Source organism: Protopterus annectens, chromosome 12.part0, assembly GCF_019279795.1.
Source record: "Protopterus annectens isolate FY-2018-M chromosome 12.part0, PAN1.0, whole genome shotgun sequence".
NCBI lineage: Eukaryota > Metazoa > Chordata > Ceratodontiformes > Protopteridae > Protopterus > Protopterus annectens.
Genome location: NC_056746.1, coordinates 400,329,995 through 400,348,414, shown reverse-complemented (window position 1 = coordinate 400,348,414; position 18,420 = coordinate 400,329,995). Strand labels below are relative to the sequence as shown.

General features: G+C 41.9%; 1 protein-coding gene across 2 annotated transcripts in view; it reads right to left on the bottom strand.

The window, feature by feature from the left end:
* The window catches only part of THUMPD1 (THUMP domain containing 1), a 197,814-nt gene that overhangs the window by 62,585 nt on the left and 116,809 nt on the right, over positions 1-18,420 (bottom strand). For both annotated transcript variants that reach the window (XM_044089499.1, XM_044089500.1), the window contains one exon: positions 13,417-13,665. In XM_044089499.1, the coding sequence (XP_043945434.1) occupies positions 13,417-13,665 (249 nt within the window). The remainder of the gene's footprint in view (positions 1-13,416; positions 13,666-18,420) is intronic.

The window sequence follows — 18,420 nt, the reverse complement described above, 5'->3', positions numbered from 1 at the left end:
TCTAGTAGAAGGTCTTCTGGCCTCCAAAATGACATCCTGCACCTCCTTGGAGAGGAGAAACTGTTGGGAAATCAAGGAATTCTCCATGCAGCTAGATTTAGAGTTTTGAGATGGCTGTGAAGGGTTTTGTAGTTGTGCTGGGACAACAGAAGAGGGACTAGAGGTAGGATCCATGGTGGAGAATGTGTCAGGCTCCTCAAGAGCGGATACCAGTGTTGTCTTGGCCAGTCTGGAGTGATGAGAATCATTTTCGGCCTCTCTGCTCTGGCTTTTAATAGAACTTTGGGCAGCAGAGGAAGAGGCGGGAAGGCATAGACTGTGAATGTTGCCCAATTGAAGGAAAGTGCGTCCACTTTCCAGGCCTGTGGATGATAGGTCCTTGAACAAAATTTTTTCAACTGGCAATTTCTGTGGGTAGCAAAGAGATCTACGTCTGGCTGTCCCCATGCCAGAGTTATCTTTGTGAAAAGTTGAGGATGCAACTTCCATTCGTGTGGATCTGTCATATTTCTGCTTAGGTTGTCTGCCAGTGTGTTTTGATTCCCTGGCAGGAATTGTGCCTGCAGTTGAATTTGCAATTCCAGTGCTGTGTTCCATAGGGTCATGGCTTGCCTGCACAGGGGGTATGAATGAGTTCCCCCCTGTTTGTTTATGTACCACATCACTGTGGTGTTGTCTGTCCTTATCAATAGCTGGCCTGGATGCAGTAGGTCTTTGAAGGTCATAATAGCCTTTTGCACGGCTAGCATTTCCTTTTGGTTGATGTGAAGGTGCTTCTCTTTTCGGGTCCATTTTCCCTGAATGCACTGATCTGTCATGTGTGCTCCCCAGGCGTAGTCTGAGGTGTCTGTTGTGATGATTTGAGTTGCTTGAGGTACACAGAAAGGAAGACCTGTGTTTCTTTGGCAAGCTTGAGTCCACCACAAAAATTCCTTTTGAAGGCATGGAATGAGTGGGATAATTGTTTCCAAGCTGTGGCTGTGCTGAGACCATAAGTTTTTCAGGTACCATTGAAGTTTCCTCATATGCAGCTTTGCACATGGGGATTAGTAGGATGCAAGATGCCATGAATCCCAGAGCCTGCAGGATTTTCCTTGCAGTTAGCCTGGTGTAAGTTGCCATTTTTCTGAAGTATTGAGACAGTTGCCCTTGCTTGTCTGGCATGAGGTAGGCCATCTGGGTGGTTGTATCCAAGCTGACACCCAGGAAAATTATTTGTTGAGGGGGTATTAGTTTTGATTTCTTTTTGCTGACTGTGTATCCCAGGAAGTTCAGTTTTATTACAAACGCCAGGTGCTGCAGTAGTATGTCCTTGCTGTCCGCTTGGATAAGGCAGTCGTCCAGATATGGGTAGATTTCTATCCCTTGTAGTCTGCAGAAGGCGATTACTGATGCCAGGCATTTCGTAAACACTCTGGGCGCAGTAGATAAGCCAAAGGGCAATGCAGAGAATTGGTAATGGGTTGAACCTGCAAGAAATCTGAGGTATCTTCTGCAATCTTGTCTGATAGGGACATGCAGGTATGCCTCCTTGAGGTCCAATGTTACCAGCCAAGACTCCTTGCTCAGCATGGGAAGAAGCTGCTGTAATGTGAGCATCTTGACTTTTGGCACCTGTAGATATGTGTTTAGGATGGATAGGTCTAAGATAGGTCTCCAATCTTTGTCTTTCCTCGGTACCAGGAATAGTCTGGAATAAAACCCTTGACCTTGTTCTTCTTTCCTCGGTACCAGGAATAGTCTGGAATAAAACCCTTGACCTTGTTCTTTTGCAGGTACCTCTTGAATTGCTTTCATGTCCATGAGAGCTGAAACTTGTTTTTGTGCCGCCTCTGCCCTTGATTTTGTGGCAGGTTTGGCATGCCTCTCATTTTTGGAAGGGTGTGAAAGTGGAACCTGTAGCCTCTGTCTATAATGTCCAGAAGCCATTTGTCTTTTGTAACAATATGCCAATTTTTTGAGAATAAAGTCAGTTTTCCGTCCAAAGGTGCTGCCATTAAAGCTTTGCTTGGCAGGTGTAGGGGGGGAAGTCATTGTGTCTGTTTTCTAAAAGACTATGATCTATCTTCTCCACCTCTTCGGGTTGGTGCTTGCCACTGTCTGGCTCTGAAAGATCCTTGAGGTTGCCCTCTGCCCCTTGGGCACCTGTTTCTGCCCCTTTGAGGTCTGTCCATGGCTGGAAAGGACCAATTTTTTTGAAGGCCAGTTTCTGCTGAAACGTGGAGGCTGCACCTGCAGGAAATCTTTCACTATTTGTATTGATTTCGTTTTTTCCTCCATTTCCTTTAGCACCTCCTCAGCTTTAACACCAAACAATACATCTTTTTGAAGAGGTGCATCTAATAATTTAGCTTTGACACGATCTGGTAAGGTTTGCTCTTTGAGCCAAGCATGCCTAACAGACCCCGTAACAGCAGCTCTACATGAGGCCTCTAAAGCATCAAAACCACACTGCAAGGTATGTTTACCCACTTGCTCTGCACCATGCAACAAATCCTGCAACTCTTTTAAATCTGGTTGTGTCATCTTGCTTTTCAGCTGAGATCAAAAACTTGATACTTTAACATATGGAACTGACAGTTTAATGCCCTCATGGTTAAAGTGGCCGAGGTGTACACCTTTTCCCCCCACCTTTCTAAAGCTCTGGAATCTCTCTCTGAAGGTAATGGATTTTTAGCAGTAGAGGCCTTAATTCCCTTGGGACCCTGTGAAAATTGTTTCTGGGTCAGCATTATGGCTTTTACATAGGAACTGGTGAGAATCAGGAACCCGGTAATACCTGTCTGGTTTAACAGGAGCTGGAGGCAAAGAATCAGGATTAAGGCTGGCTTCTGTGTACACATCATCCAATATATCTAAAACAGGAGGGATAGCCAGAGGCCTATGCTGGGGGAGCAGAAGAAATTCCCTGAGCCTTTTCTTGGAATCTGAGTAATCTTGGCCTTCCCAGTGAAAGTGCTCCCTCAATGTATGCAGGGTTTCCCCAAAAGAGAAGTCCTCGGGGGGGAGACCGAGGGAATACACTCCTATGCATCAGAGTCTTCAAATGGAGAATAGGCATAATCCTAGTCCTCAGATAGTTCTGAGGTAATAGAGGCTTGATCTGAGGAAGGTAGTCTTCCTCTAATCTGGGCCTTTTGTCAGAGGGGGGTTGAGAACCCCTGATAAGAGTAATCAAATCCTCAGCCATTTTAAGCATCTGTTTTTTAGGCATGGTGCCTTGAGAGGGGATCTGAGGAACCTGTTTTTTGGTTTTCATGGCTGCTTTAGATTTAGTGAAGGCTTTAATAGAGAAGGAGGAAGGCCTGAAGACCCCTTGAGAAATGGCAGGCCTGTCTAAATTCTGAGTTTCTCCGCCAGGAGTGGTGTCGGGATCTGTAGTAGGAATGGGGGCCGAGGAGCCTGCGACCTCGGGTACTGAAGACACCGGTAATGCATCGTCATCGGTACTCAGGGGCTGCGTAGGCACTTCGCTGAGTACCGGAGAACCGGTAGTCGGCCTTAGCGTGGTTTCAGTAGGTGGTGCGGACCTCATATGTCGGTCCTTATCTTTGCGTTTTTTGCTCAAAACTGGAGTCGGAGTATCAGACGACATAATAATTAAATTTTTTGCCAAAAAAGTGAAGGGCGAACTCCGCCCGATGCTTAATAGTGCGCTTATTGAATCTAGCACAAAAACGGCAGGCCGAGACGTCGTGGTCTGGGCCTAAGCAAGGTATACAGAAAGAGTGGAAATCCTTATGCGGTATTTGCTTCCCACATGAAATGGAATTATTAACTTTGTCTGACATTGGTCTGAGGCAAGAAAAGTTTCCCCAATGGGGTACTTGGCTTTCAAGAAGAATTCGGCTGAAATACTTTCGTAAATCTCAGGAGCTGGTTGGCCGACTGGCACTTGTGAACTGCTTCTGCTTCGGGCACCGCACAGCAAGAAAGACTGAAGAAAATGGCGTCGGTTGCCTCTTTTATACCCCTGACGCACTGACGTCAGGGAAGAAGCAACGACAACCGATGCAGGACCTAGACTTTGGAATTCGGCCAACCGAGGACCCGCCTGACGGCAGGATAACCCATCTGTTATGACTGCAGCTGTATGCATGAACATCAAGAAAAGACAAATCTGGGAAACTAGTTTCCACTATCTTTATTGCACAGAGGAGAACTCAACACTGATTCACACCTGCTTCCTATGTAGCCATGCCTTTCATAGCAAAACAAAACAATTAGATCAGTTAGGATTTAAAGGCAGTTGTTACCTCTTCTGACAAATTTACACAAGTAGCATCAGAGTAATGAAATGCTAAACTTTAAATGCTAGTTATTTATACTAAATTTAAGTCATTTTATATATAAAGAAGTGTCAAAGATTTCTGAGACATTTAAAAAAAAAATCAGCACACACTTTCTTGTAAAGTAAAGTATCAACACATTTACCATTTTCAGTCCCCATCCCGTCCAAACAAGACAGAACTGCCGAGATCAAGACTACTCTCCAGAAGGAGTCAGGTGGAAGCCTCACGAATTACACTAACACGGTTTATACAAAGGGCTTATGTTTTTTGTGACATTCTTCCAGAAATGGATGTGTATCTGGTACATGGTACACAGATCAATGGTAAGAAAACACCCACTGAGTCAGCCCTTACACATTGCATTCAATTCCTCTTAACAATAGTAACTGTCAGCTGTAGAGGGAGCGAAAGTTTTCATACCTCATGTTGCAAGTGTGGGAGAATGTCAATTTCTTTAGACCTACAAAAGAACCCCTTAACAAAACTACTTTCTTTGAAGGAAGATAACAGCTATGTATAGCACAGTACAAGCTCTGACAAACTAGGCTCAAATCAAAGAAATACAGAAGGTGTGTTAGATTACAGTGTTTCACACCCCTGCCACTCCATCATAATGGCATGAGAAAACAACACAACTTCTTTATGTCGAGTACGACTCAAACAGGGCTTGAAATGTATTTTGGGAAGGAGGAATGAAAGCAAGAAAACATGATCACGTTACCCTGGCAGGCCCCATCGACTGCCATTTTGTGGGAAACTGATTAAAATTGCTAAGCAAAAAAAAAAAAAAAAGATTAAAACGTTTTTTCATTGCGAGTTGTAAGGTGGAGCTTTCCTTTAAGAAATACAACAGAGTGAGGTAATAGAGGGGAAGAGTGTTACTAGAGAAGTAGCAATGGAATAGTAATTTGGTTGTGCTAATCAGAAGTACATAGATTAGTTTAAGAAGCACAATAAAATTGGCTATTAGAAAGGGATAAGCAAGCTAAGTGAATTAAGAGGAGATGTAAAAAAGGTAATGAAGACTATTAGAAGACCTGTGCCCCACATAAAAGCAGGGACAAAGCCAGGAGACAGAGGAAGTCTTCTTTAATGGTTTAAAAAGCTAGTGTACAATAAACCTGACTGATACAGGAATTTTGTTCCAAGTTTAGGCAAACTACTGGAATCGAGAATGACCCCAGTAGCCCTTTGTGGTTTGCAGACAAGCAGTTGTTGATCATTTCACCGAAGGGGACAGTTTGGAAGACACTACTGGTGTATGGGGCCAACTGCTGAGCAGGCAGATGAAGTATAGAAAATTATGAGGGTTAATTCTGAAGGTTAAGATGAGCAGAGTACAACATAGGGTGTGAAGTCTGAGCCAGTTATGCACTTTTCCTGCTAAACATTAGTTGGTCCAGGTTATGGTTTGCTGCATGTGATTGACAACTTTGTTGTAGTTCAAGTTTAGAACTAAATCAGCTTTGAAGGTTGGTCATGAGAGGAATCCATATAAGAGAGAGGACGAGGGTTAGGTAGTTTGGCAGAGTTTATTTCTGTACTCTATGTAAGGTACCAAATTTTTCATGGGTTTTCATGATGCAGCTGTGGATATCCAAATCGAATTTACAAATGCAAATTGTCATGCTAAGCAGTTTTATAGGACGGATAACTTCCAATTATGGTATTATTTAAGGAAGAAATTTTAAGATAATTTTTTTTATTTAAATGGGACTTTGGAAAAAAGTAATTTATTCGTTTGGGGATTTAGTTGCAGATGATTATTCTACAACCAACTCTGAACACAGTTCTCAAGGCTTCTAGAGTAATTCTCTGAAGATGTATTAGGTTGCCAGAAATGCATATTAGTGGGCAATCAGTGTACTATACGAGGGAAACCTGCTGATAGGATTTTATGTAGATTGCTAGTGAACATACTGAAGAGTAAAGGGCTGAGAGTGGAGCCCTGTGGATTTAGATTTAGATTTCCATTTTCTAGTAACTGTATTTTGGTAGACAAGAGCATTTAAATTAGTGAAGCCTTACTATGTCTAGGCAATCTGTATCTTGTGTCCCAGCACAGAAGAACTGAGAGCAAATGGTTGCAACCAAGTACTCTGTAGCGAGTTTTTAAAATCTGCAGACTCGTACTCCCCAAAAAATCTTCCCAATTACCTCTTTCCTATCACACCTCTGGCATTTGTCGTCTACCTGAGGAAAAAGATCCTCTTAAGTCTACTTTGGGTATAAAAATACCTATGCAAAAACTTCCAAGCGAAAATCCTGAAGATTTCAGACTATGCTGCACACTTGATAGCCACAGAAATGGCCTCCCATTGTTCCTTAGTAAATTGCCTTTCCAGTCTCTCTTCTCAGTCTTGTCCAACCTCCTCTTAGTACAGTTGTCATGCAATATTTTATACACTCTACCAATTATTTATTTTCTAACAGCACCTTCCATTCTATACTCTACTACAAACTATCAGAGCTGGTCTTTTACTTAGCATTTACCTATCCCTTTCTCTTTGCCTACACACTGGCTTTAATTCTTGGAAGGGAAGGGAAGGCAGACTCTAACCTGCTATTCAAACTTCTGTTACCCTTTCCCTTTCAGTCATTTGCTAACAATACTTTTGTTCCTTGGCTAATTTTCTCCAGTAAATTTCAGCTCCCCCTTTTCTGTATTTCTACTTGCAGTTATCCCTACTGGCAAGATCTCCTTTCTCCATTCCTGCATTGGCTTAGTTCTTGATTACTTGCAATTTTATGAATATAATATGCTGTACGGCTGTTCCTTTCCTTAAGGACCTACATGAAAAATCCTGCTCTGTCCTTACTTTGACCCCCCCCCCCAAATTACATAACCAACTCTTTCGACTTTGATTTATAATATTTTATTTGTATCGTGTGCGAGTCTTAACTGTGCAAGTATCCATTGAAATGAGGCACTCCTAAACCACCTTATTCTGTTGAGAGAATCAACTTCTCACTGAACTATTGCCTTCTTTTCCTCAGAAATAAATCATCATCCAAAACATCTATGGTGGACTTCCAAAGATGGCTACACAATGAACAGCAGTTTAATTTCAGCTCTCCCAGTGTGAAAACAAATTGGGGAAAAAAGGGCTAGTGAATTTGCCATTTTGGGTAGAATTCAGTTATTGGTTAGAAAGTACACACTCTGGTTGCCAGGAATTTTGGGAACTTGAAAGAAAATCAACCAGAAATGGTAGAGAACACAGACTGGAAAAAAAACCTGCAGCTCTTCACACAAAATGCATTCAAACTTCAGCTTTGATACAAGAGATGGCTTCCAGTAATTTAGAATAAAAAATAAATGAAATGTACTCCAATGTGATTAAAATGCATGAAACACAGAAGAACTACATCAACCCATACCAGAAAAGGCTGGACAAATGTCATATGAACTGATAAAACTTCAAAAAAACTGAGGCTGAAATGACAGAGCGGCTGAGTATAAAAGGCTTCTCAAAAGAGAAGTTTCAAAAAACAACAAGAGTTAGAAGACAGAACACACAGGAAATCTGGGATTTTCTGCTATACCATAGAAACTGGAAGGAACAAACTATACTAATTTTATGACAGTACAAGTAAGCAAATGGAAAGCTGCTCCTCAGCAGGATTTGTTAACTGAAAGAGCACATGGAGTGTATGCTCCAAACTAGTCCATGCCAAAGCAGAAAGGACGTAAAAAGTTGACCCTAACAAAACTGTGCCCAAATAGGAAAAGTATTACAACTTGGAGAAATGCTGTTTATGCAAAATGAGTATTCACTATGAATCAGGCACAACAGAAGCAAGATTATCCCAGGAATTAGGGAATGTCAAATGGCAGGTGAGAGATCCACCTACCTTCAGAACATTTTTCTTGGAGGCTCAAAGACATTTCTGGATGCAGAACAGGCCAAGGATGAAATACAGTCTATCTAGCAAAAAGTGAGACAGCCAGCATAAGGGGACTTTGCTTCTCCTTCTTCTGACAAAGTCTCATGAGCGACTTTGCCAGTGAAACTTTTTCCATTGTTCCAAAGGAAAATCTTTGAGACAGAAAAAAAAGCACAGGAGTTCATTAGAAGCAACAAGAGTACATTGGATGTGAGCTAGAGTCTGGTGTTGGGAGATGGTGATTATCAGGAAGACCAGCAACACTGAAATGTCATAAATGTGGTTAATGTTTTATGGCTTTGCAAGAAAAAGTGGATTAGAAAATACTGGAATTTTGCTGGCTTTGTTCAATTTGTGGGTAGACTGTAAATCATATACCCCCACTTCACATCATTAATGTTTAGGAGGACACCAAAGGCAAAAGATGCAAGTAAAATATTTCACGACCTGAAATGCATGTTAAATTGCAAAGCAGTTTTGTATAGTGTGCAGTCAGTGGTATTTTAAATGTTGGAAGAGGGGTCTTTTCAGTGACTGATGAATATGTTAAAGATATTAAAATAACTATTTTTTCTTACTCATAAGAGATGCAAGTTTTACACTTCAGCAAGATGAGAAGCAGGACAAAAGCAAGTTTAACTTAATATAACACTGTGATTGCGGGCTGGGGCAAGGTGTTACTGAACATATCACATGTAGAATTAAGATAAATTCCTCCAGTTTTTACTAGGGCCAGAAGTCTAAATTAATGCCCTTTGCTTACGCTAAACAGTTTAAGCACGCAGACTTGAAAAATAAGGCAAATGCCAAGTTTCTTACATCTACGAAGATATTCACTTTTTTCCCCATTAGAAAAGATTCTCAGTGGGACACAAGTCTGTAGCTGAAGGCAACTGGCCAAAGATGCTGTTCTGGGTGAAATGTACAAGGATATCTTCATGCATCTCCAAAGCTGCCTTTTTTTTTGCAGACTACTTTTTACATGGAGAGTGGCTATCTGCAGGTGCAGGCAATTATTCTTGAGAGTTCTAACCATTCTTTGCTGAGGGAAATGCAAAATTTAAAGCAAGAATGGCAAGCACTTCAGTGAAAAATAAGGTCTGTCATTATGAAAAGTGAACAAATGTATTAGCCTTCCCAGCAGCCTTTGTAGTTTAATACATTTAATAGAACAGTACACTTTCTTAGGGCTAAAAGTTAATGTTTTCTGAAATCATGCAAAGTATTAGTCACATCTAGGAAGGGAAGAGAGATAAAAGAACAGACAGCAATCAGTTTAAGTGGGAATACAGTATTAAAAACATGTGTTTTTGCATGGGTAAACTTTAATTTTAGACTGGGTAATGCCTGTAGGCAAAGCTGCTGATTTGGGACAAATCGATTCTATCTGGAGGACTACATTTCATTTATTGAAAATGTACATAGTTGTGAGCTTGTTCTACATCAATATGTGATGGGATGCTCTGAACATGTATTTAAAAGTTTTCATTAAAGAAAATGAGTCTTAAAAATGTCACAGGTTCAAGATGAAATAAATAACTGTATAGAATATCATCCTGCCAGATATTGTGTGTATGTAGGAAACGTTTGAAACGCACACACACACACAAATGTTCCACTTATCATAATGTTTACTCCACCCATGTTATCTTGGAATGGAAATAACCTTACAGAGGAAAGAGCATTATACTAAGAAATGCAGAGTGCACATAATAATGCAGAAGAAAAAATCTGGAAAGAAATAAGCAAGTGAATTAACAAAGAAAGGGCTTCAGGACAGATATTTAGCAGAATATCATGCAGAAAGGGAGTAAATATTGACTGCTGGAGGAGCTCCAATAGTGAGGGAAAAAAAAAGACAATAATGGTAGATTTGTGGCAGTAAGGGACTACTGGCAAGGAAGGATTATTTTAACATGTATTTACATCCCCCACCCCAAAAAAATGCTACTACAGAGCTTAAGAATATTTTGGGGGAAAATAATCAGCTTTTAAACAGGGAAAAGGAAGTTATGTACTCACCATAATGTTCCATGTTGGTAGCCCAGCTCACCCTTCATTTTTTACATATGGGTTCGGAGCCGATTTACAAGCTCAAAGTCTTTTGGTTGGCTCGTGGCTAAGCAGGTATCCCATAGTGAATCAGTACAAACCCCAGATCTTGTTTGCTGCTCACTAGAAGAAATAACCATAAGACAAACCAATATTAAAGGGTCTCCAACCAAAGATAACCAAATTATTACCTCCAGATTCTTCGAGGATGGGAACAGGAGGGCGGGTTGGTAAAAATGAAGGGTGAGATGGACTACCAACATGGAACGTTATGGTGAGTACATAACTTCTTTATGTTGTGTAGTCCAATCTCACCCTCATTTTTACATATGGGACAGCATCTCTAGCGCCTTATTCTTAGGAGTATTTTCCAGTGAGCCACCCAAGCACCGTGGAGCCAAAGGATGCTCTACCCCTGGAAGCTAAATCCAATTTGTAATGTGTAATAAAAGTGTGAAGGGTAGTCCACGTAGCTGCTGCACAAATATTATCAAGTGGGACCCTGGCTTGAAAGGCTGCAGAGGTAGACAGCGACCTGGTAGAATGAGCCTTGATCCTGCAGAGTAAAGGTCTGCCTTCCGAACTGCAGATAAAGGTTATGCAACTGGAAATCCAATTAGATAGTGTCACTTTAGAAATGGGCAAACCCAATCTGGAGCCAGAAAAGGAAATGAATAGTTGATCTGAGTTGAATGAGGGAAAAATAGCTGCTGCATTTGGCATTGACTGGACTGGCAAAAAGGTTGCAGCAAGGCTGTCTCCATTTTCGGAAAATCTGTCCTGCTGTTTGCCATTTCAGAGACCACTCGTGAGGCAGTAGGATCGCCCGGCTGAGCTTGTCTGCTATCACGTTGGTCGACCCTGGAATGTGCGTTGCAACCAGAAAGCGCTGGAAAGAAATCACCCATTCCCAAACTCGCATGGCCTCGCAAAAGAGTGGGTAAGATCTGGTACCGCCCTGTTTGTTGACATACCAAACCAACGACATGCTGTCTGATTGTATCACAATAGTCCCTAGAGGAAGAAGGGCTTGAAGTGCTTGCAGCGCCAGGAGCACCGCCCTCATCTCCAGAACACTGATATGTAGGTGAGCCTCGTGTTCTTGCCATGTGCATTGGACAGTCCTGCTGAGATAATGCCCCCCCTCACCCGATCTTGGAGCCATCCGTGGTCACAATGGCAACGGGTTGGGCAGGAACAAAGGGGGCACCCATGATCAACTGGTTGGGAGCTATCCACCAAAGAAGGTCCTTCTTGCATGATTCTGTCAGCAGGATAGGATGACTCAGCTGGAGATAATGACTCAGCTGGAGATATTAGAAGGACCACTGGGAAGACAGAAGCCACTGGAGAATTCTCATGTGCAACCTGGCTAATGGTACTAATAGAATGGTGGAAGCCATAGTCCCGAGGAGCTGAAGAACCCACTTCACTTTGACCTTCCGCAACGGGAGAAAACGTTGAATTTGAGAGATTAAGTTTTGTGCCCTTTCGGCAGGGAGACGAGCTGTCATGTTCACTGTGTCTACCTCTGCGCCTATAAAAATCAGACTGAGAAAGCAAGAATGCAGATTTTTCCCAATTTATGGAGATCCCTAACGGAGCACAAAGTTGAATAGTGGCATCCCTGTTTAAGAGGAGTAGATGCCTGCTGGGGGCGGTCAGGAGCCAGTCGTTCAAATATGAAAACGCCTGGAATCCCCGACGTCTCAGGTGAGCTGTTGCTACTTCTATGCATTTGGTGAACACCGTGGGGGCTGTGGGGAGACCAAAGGGCAGAGCATGAAACTGAAAGTGACTGGCTCCCAGCCGGAAGTGTAGATGGCTCCTGGACGCCTTGTTCATTTTTATATGGTAGTAGGCGTCTTGGGAGATCTAGAGAATACATCCAACTCACAAAGAAAAAAAAGATTAAAGCAAGGAGTCTGTGTATTTGGAACCAAGTTAAAAAAGTCCTTGCTGAGTTTTTGTTCTTTTACCATGAATTTAATATTACAAAATCAACCTGCTTGTCAGGTAGCAGAGAATATTAAAGGCCATGAAGAAAAATGATACACCCACATAGCTACAAGGTCACCTGTACAGTCATTAGAAGCCAGCATCATCCCATGTAACACACCAAACCAACACCTGGCTTTCTGTCTGTACAGACATCAAAACTTGGTGCAAAAGAGGAATGAATGGTGTGCAGCTAGCAAGTCTACTCATAGCCAAATTATTCTGCTGGAGAATGTTATTCAACTTAAACCACAGATCTTGAGCAGTACGGTGCAGAAGTGGACTCGCCTAACCCAGGGATGAAGAACCTGTTGTGATTAAACCTGAACAGGGTCTTCAGCAGAAAATAAATGGCTTACACACAGTGTAATAAACATCCACCAGCACATGGCTGTGTAAAGGATCACACAGTTTAAGTCAATGGCTTTCAGACCCTCAGGCTGTGGGAGCTTGCATCAAACATCCAGCATGAAATGGTCATGCCAAACCTCACCGCATTAACCACTAGAATGGCAGCCTGATAAAGCAGAGAATATGAACAATGTTGTAACCAAAGCTGTATGAAAGGCTGCACTTTAAATGGCTAACAAATATGCAGTAGGAAGGAAGGCATTCAAATAGTCTAAGGCTTTGGGACTGAAGAAACAGACTGTTGCAACCTAGGCTAGCTCACTATAATGCTTAGTTAAGCAGAGCAGTGAATGAACTTGTAGGGCGTGGTAATCATGAACCAAGAGAACCCAATTACACAAGAAAAAATGTGAATACATTATGCATGCAGTTATGCCATCAGCACTACTGGTGAAGACTCAAGGAGCCAACAACAGTGGAATCCTTAATTGAGGACTACAGTTTCCCACCCAGACAAGCAACAGAAAACTTTGACCACATTGAGGATCAGCCTTGGGTTGCTAATTTACTCTAGTACCACAAAGGCCGGATATAAGCAAATAAAAAATTTATAACACATTAATCTTGTGGTCTTCTGGAAGGAGGGAAGGGTAGAGAGGACGACACTTTCTCGACCACACACACACACACACACACACACACAGAGACACACCCACACAGAGACACACCCACACAGAGACACACCCACACAGAGACACACCCACACAGAGACACACCCACACAGAGACACACCCACACAGAGACACACCTTCCCTAAAACATACAAATTAAGTACCTGCTAGAGACTTTATGACGTCTTCTCTTTTCATGTGGTTGTTATTTCGAGCTTTGTAAACAATCTGAAAAGTCCCTTTGTTAGGAGCTTTGAACCAGGGCTCCAGGAAGCACTTTGCAAACTTTTTCATATCGTCAATAAAAGCTTTGCAAGTCCCAGCCACAGGGAGCATGCGCAGAATTACTCTGGATTTCTTTTTTTTAGTTGTATGAAGATCTTTCAGAATATGATGCACCAATTTTTCTGGCTCTGCATAAACAAATGTACAATAAAAGTATAACAGTTCTTTGGATGTCACAATAAACACATTTTAAACAATAACCTTTTTAGTGCACGAAGATGTTTTATCTCTTCTTTATCAAAATCCTTTGCCAGCAAAATTACATTACTATGAGGAGGAATGCAAGCTCTTAGATTAGCTAAATTCATATTTGGGATAAAAGTCACCGTCTCCAGGGTGCCATGACTGTGAACTGGCTGACCGAAGTTCCATTAGCAGCTGAGGTGCTGCAGGTGATATGGTGGAGGAACAGGAGTGATCATCACCTCTCTTCCTGGTGGAATCAGGAGGAGTACCCCTTACTGCAGACAGAACTGCATCCCCCTGGTTGCTGACAGGCTATTACAGTAGTGGGTGGAGGCATGAGCTATCAGACGGCCTAGGGGGTGATGCCTACATAGTCTCATTCTCTCCACTCAGTTAGCATTTCCCTTTCCCATATTCTCAAATTCACCCCCTAACCACCAATAACCCTGTTGCTCTCATCTCCTAAGGAGGGGGAAACAGTGAGTCTTGATGGTCTGTAAGCCACAAGGGTGTTCTCTTACTAGAGAAAAGGTCAAATCCAGAGTCACAGTTGAATACTGCACACAGACTGGGTCCAAGGGAAAAAGACTGGTGGTATGGGGCATGGACAGAGATATCTGTGGAAGTACGGGGGCTTAAGAAACAAAGTAAAAAATAACTGATGTAAAAAGCATGCATATTTCATATAAAACACATTTCAATAATCAACAAGCTCTACAGTAACTAAATTCAGAATGAGGGGGGCATTGCTTTATACATAATTCAGTCATCTAGTCTCTCAAAATAATCTTCCCAACATACATATTCAGTATCTGCATGCTGCAAATGTTTCTATTAACTTTTTCTCCAAATACTTTGAGCCACGTGATTAGCCAACCAGACTTACTGCATGCCTCATTTATTAGTGACTTAAACGTGTTGCAAAACTTGCTGCAAATAATGGATTTTAGTCGTTTTGATATTTTTAGGTTTCATCATATTAAAAGGGCTGCTTTTCTCAGAAGGTAAACAAAATCTGCCATGTCACACAGTCTCTATTAAATGCATGTGCATGGTTTCAGATTTCATATTTGACTTTAATGAACTTGAAAGTTTGCATGACAGCAAGTAGGTAGGTCCCACTGGATTAAAGACCCTTTACAGACCAAGGAATAACACTACTACTAAGGAGAATAGATTTTTGTAAATCAAGTTAAATGATAAAACAAAAATAAAGCAGGCAGAGCAATGCAACACATGCAGTTTGTCAGTCACTAGTACTGTCCAGAGATAAAGCCTATTGCAGTTATAAAATTAAGCAGAATGACAAAAGTCAATTATGATATTAGACTATATCACTATTAAACATATACTTTCTGTAGACAGCAATGGTTCAGATTATGTTCTGAGGGTCACAATAGTTAAATTTGAGTGAAGCATGCCAAAGGAACATATTCACTCTTTGATCTGGTTTAATGCTGGTAGCTGGGGAATAGAATTTAAGCTATAGTTTATCCATGGCTAATGGAAACAGAGATACTAGAGGTGACAGTTGAAGGGACTGGACGGATGTTGCCAAATCATACTTTTACACAACCTACAATAGTAGTACAGTATTTATGTTAGAATTCCACATCTACAGTGAAACTAGAACACTGACAGTAATTTAAGAAACCTAAAAGGGGAACACAACTGAGGTAATTATGTTAAGGGAAGTGGTTCCTGATTTTAAATATATGTCTTTTAAGCAACGCTCGATCAGAAAAAGTCAAGTTGAATCAAATAGCTGAAAGATCCTAATAGGGTCAAAGAATTAATGAACTAAATCATTTGCAAATATGCTACTGGAGAACAAGCCGCACATCTATTTCTACTGAAACTCAGGTCACATCTGTAGTGTTTTAAAGAGTTTCAAAGCAGCATTAAATTCCCCTAATGAGTGCTGATAGTCAGAATTTACCACAGAGAAATCTAACTTCAAAATACTCCATATTCTGTGAAATTTGGATGGCCATGAACCAACTCTAGTAGTTTAAGAACTACAATCTTCGATCAACCTAATAATGAAAAGTATGCTAAATTCAAATGGCAAATGTTCATCTGATGGCCATTAAAGTACAGTTGTGTACACTTATCATAAATGTAAATGTTAGAGTGTATTCACTGTTGCAGTCATCACATTTGGGTTATCCGCTTGCAGTAGCCCTCAGTCGGCCTGATTATCAAAGTCTTGGGTCCTGCGTCGGTTGCTGTCTCATCTTCCGTGACGTTAAGTAGTCAGGGGTATAAAGCATGCAGCAGATGCCATTACATCAGTTTTTCTTGCCCCAGATGTCAGGTGTCCCCCTAATGGGAAGCAATTAAATATATATATATATACACATGATATATATATATATATATATATATATATATATATATATATATATATATATATATGTGCCCATCCCTCGAGTGCGATTCCAGGCACATAATCTTTTACATTTTTCAGCATAAGATTTTCTAGTACTAGACCTCCTTGCCTCCAAAATGACATTCAACACTTGCTTACTGAGGGATGGTAACGAAGAGGTTAGGAAATTAGCCAGGCTGCCAGGTTCAGGGTTTGAAGCTGAGGGTGCAGAATCTGGCCCTTCTGCTGTGACAGCAGGGTAGGGGTCTGAGGCAGGTGCCATGGAGCCAGCAGTGACACTGCACAAGAGGGGTACCAGTGTTGGTGTGCCCAGTCTGGTGCAATCAGTATCGTCCTTGGTTTGTCCTATTTGATCTTTAGTAGCACTTTGGAGAAGAGAGGCAGAGGAAGAAAGGCATAAACGGATAGATTTTTCCAGCTGAAGGACAGGGCATCCACTTTCCAAGCTTGTTTGTGGGGAGTCCTTGTGCAGAATTTATCCAATTGGTAGTTCTGGGGGGAGGCAAACAGGTCTGTATCTGGGCTCCTCCATTTGTTTATCAACATGTTGAAAGTCTTTAGTTCATCTGCCAGTGTATTTAGTTTTCCTGGCAGGAATTGAGCCTGTAGATGCACTTGGTAGCTCAAAGGCTGTGTTCCACAGAGCCATGGGCTAGTCTGCAGAGGGGGTATGAATGGGTAACCCCCTGCTTGTTTATGTACAGTGGTGTTGTCCGTCTTTACCATTAACTGTCCTGGAAGAATGTGGTCCTTGAAGGCTGTCGGAGCATTCTGTACAGCTAACATATCGTTTTGATTGATATGCGGGTGCATTTGACTTGGGTTCCATTTGTCCTGAATGCACTTCCCTGCCAGGTGATACTTGGGGTTTGGGCGGCAGGGGGTAGAGTGAATAGTAGTCCCTTGTTTTGGTGGCAGGCCTCTGCCCAAAGGAACTCTAACTGTAGGCAAGGTATGATAGGAATCATTGCTTCTAGATCCTGAGAATGTTGACACCATAGGCTTTTTAGATACAATTTTAGTTCCCTCATATGCAGTCTTGCATATGGAATTATTAGAATGCCGGAGGCCATGAACCCCAAGGCTTGCAGAAGATAGCAGGGTTTTTGTGGCCATTAGTTTGAAGCAAGTTGTCAAATGAATTTCTTTCTCTGGCGTGAAGAAAGCCATCTGGGAAGTTGTGTTCAAGCTTGCTCCCAGGAATACAATTTATTGACAGGGTACAAGATGCGATTTCTTTTCGTCTATGGTGTACCCCAGACAAGTTAGCACCTTTTGTACAAATGCCAGATGATTCAAAAGCATGTCCTGGCTTTCTGCCTGAATTAGACAATCGTCCAGGTATGGGTATATTTGAATATTTCTTTGCTGCAAAATGCAACGACTGGAGCTAGGCACAGCAGATAAGCCAAAGGGCAGTGCAGAGAACTATTAGTGCATGTAGCCTGCTTTGAAGCATAGGTATCTTCTGCAAGATTCCCCGATTGGGATGTGCAGGTAGGTTTCCTTTAAATCCAGTGTTGCCAACCAGGCATCCTTGCCTAGCACAGGAAGCAACTGGTGAAGAGGGAGTATCTTGAATTTTGGGATCACCAAAAAGGTGTTTAGGATAGAAAGGTCTAGGATAGTATGCCATGAGGTGTCTTTTCTGGGTACCAGGAAAAGTCTTCAGTAGAAACCTTGCCCCTTTTCCTCTTCTGGTACAGTGTGAATAGCTTTTATGCTTGAGAGAGTACTTGCTTTTGAGACTCTGCCCACTGATTTGGGGGTAGATCTGGCCAACCGTTTGGGGTTGGTAACGTGTGGAAGTCAAATCTGTATCCTTGGGAAAATGTATTTAAAACCCATTTGTCCTATGTAATGAGTTCCCAGTTTTTGCCTGCAGAGCAATCTTTCCCCCTAAAGGAACAATCAGTTGAGAAGTGCTTGGAAGTTTTAAAGTTAAGTCATTGAGACAGCTTACCATGGGGGGGGGGGTCATACTTACTACTCCCGGATTTGGAAGTGGGAGCTCCCTACTATTTAGTCCTGTGTGTACCCCTGGAACAGATGCCTGGGTGTTCTGCTGGTTCTGGGTTTCGACGGAGAAGGCCTGGAAGAGGCAGGAAAGGACCAATTCTTAGAGGGCCAATGCCTACTAAATCTTGGAGGCTGTACCTGTAGGAAATCTTTAACAGTTCGCATAGATTTAGCTTTTCCCTCCATCTTTTTAAGTACTACTTCTGCTTTGTTGACAAACAGGTGGCCCTGATTTAAGGGAGCATCCAGCAATTCAGCTTTAACATGATCTGGCAAAGGGTTTTTG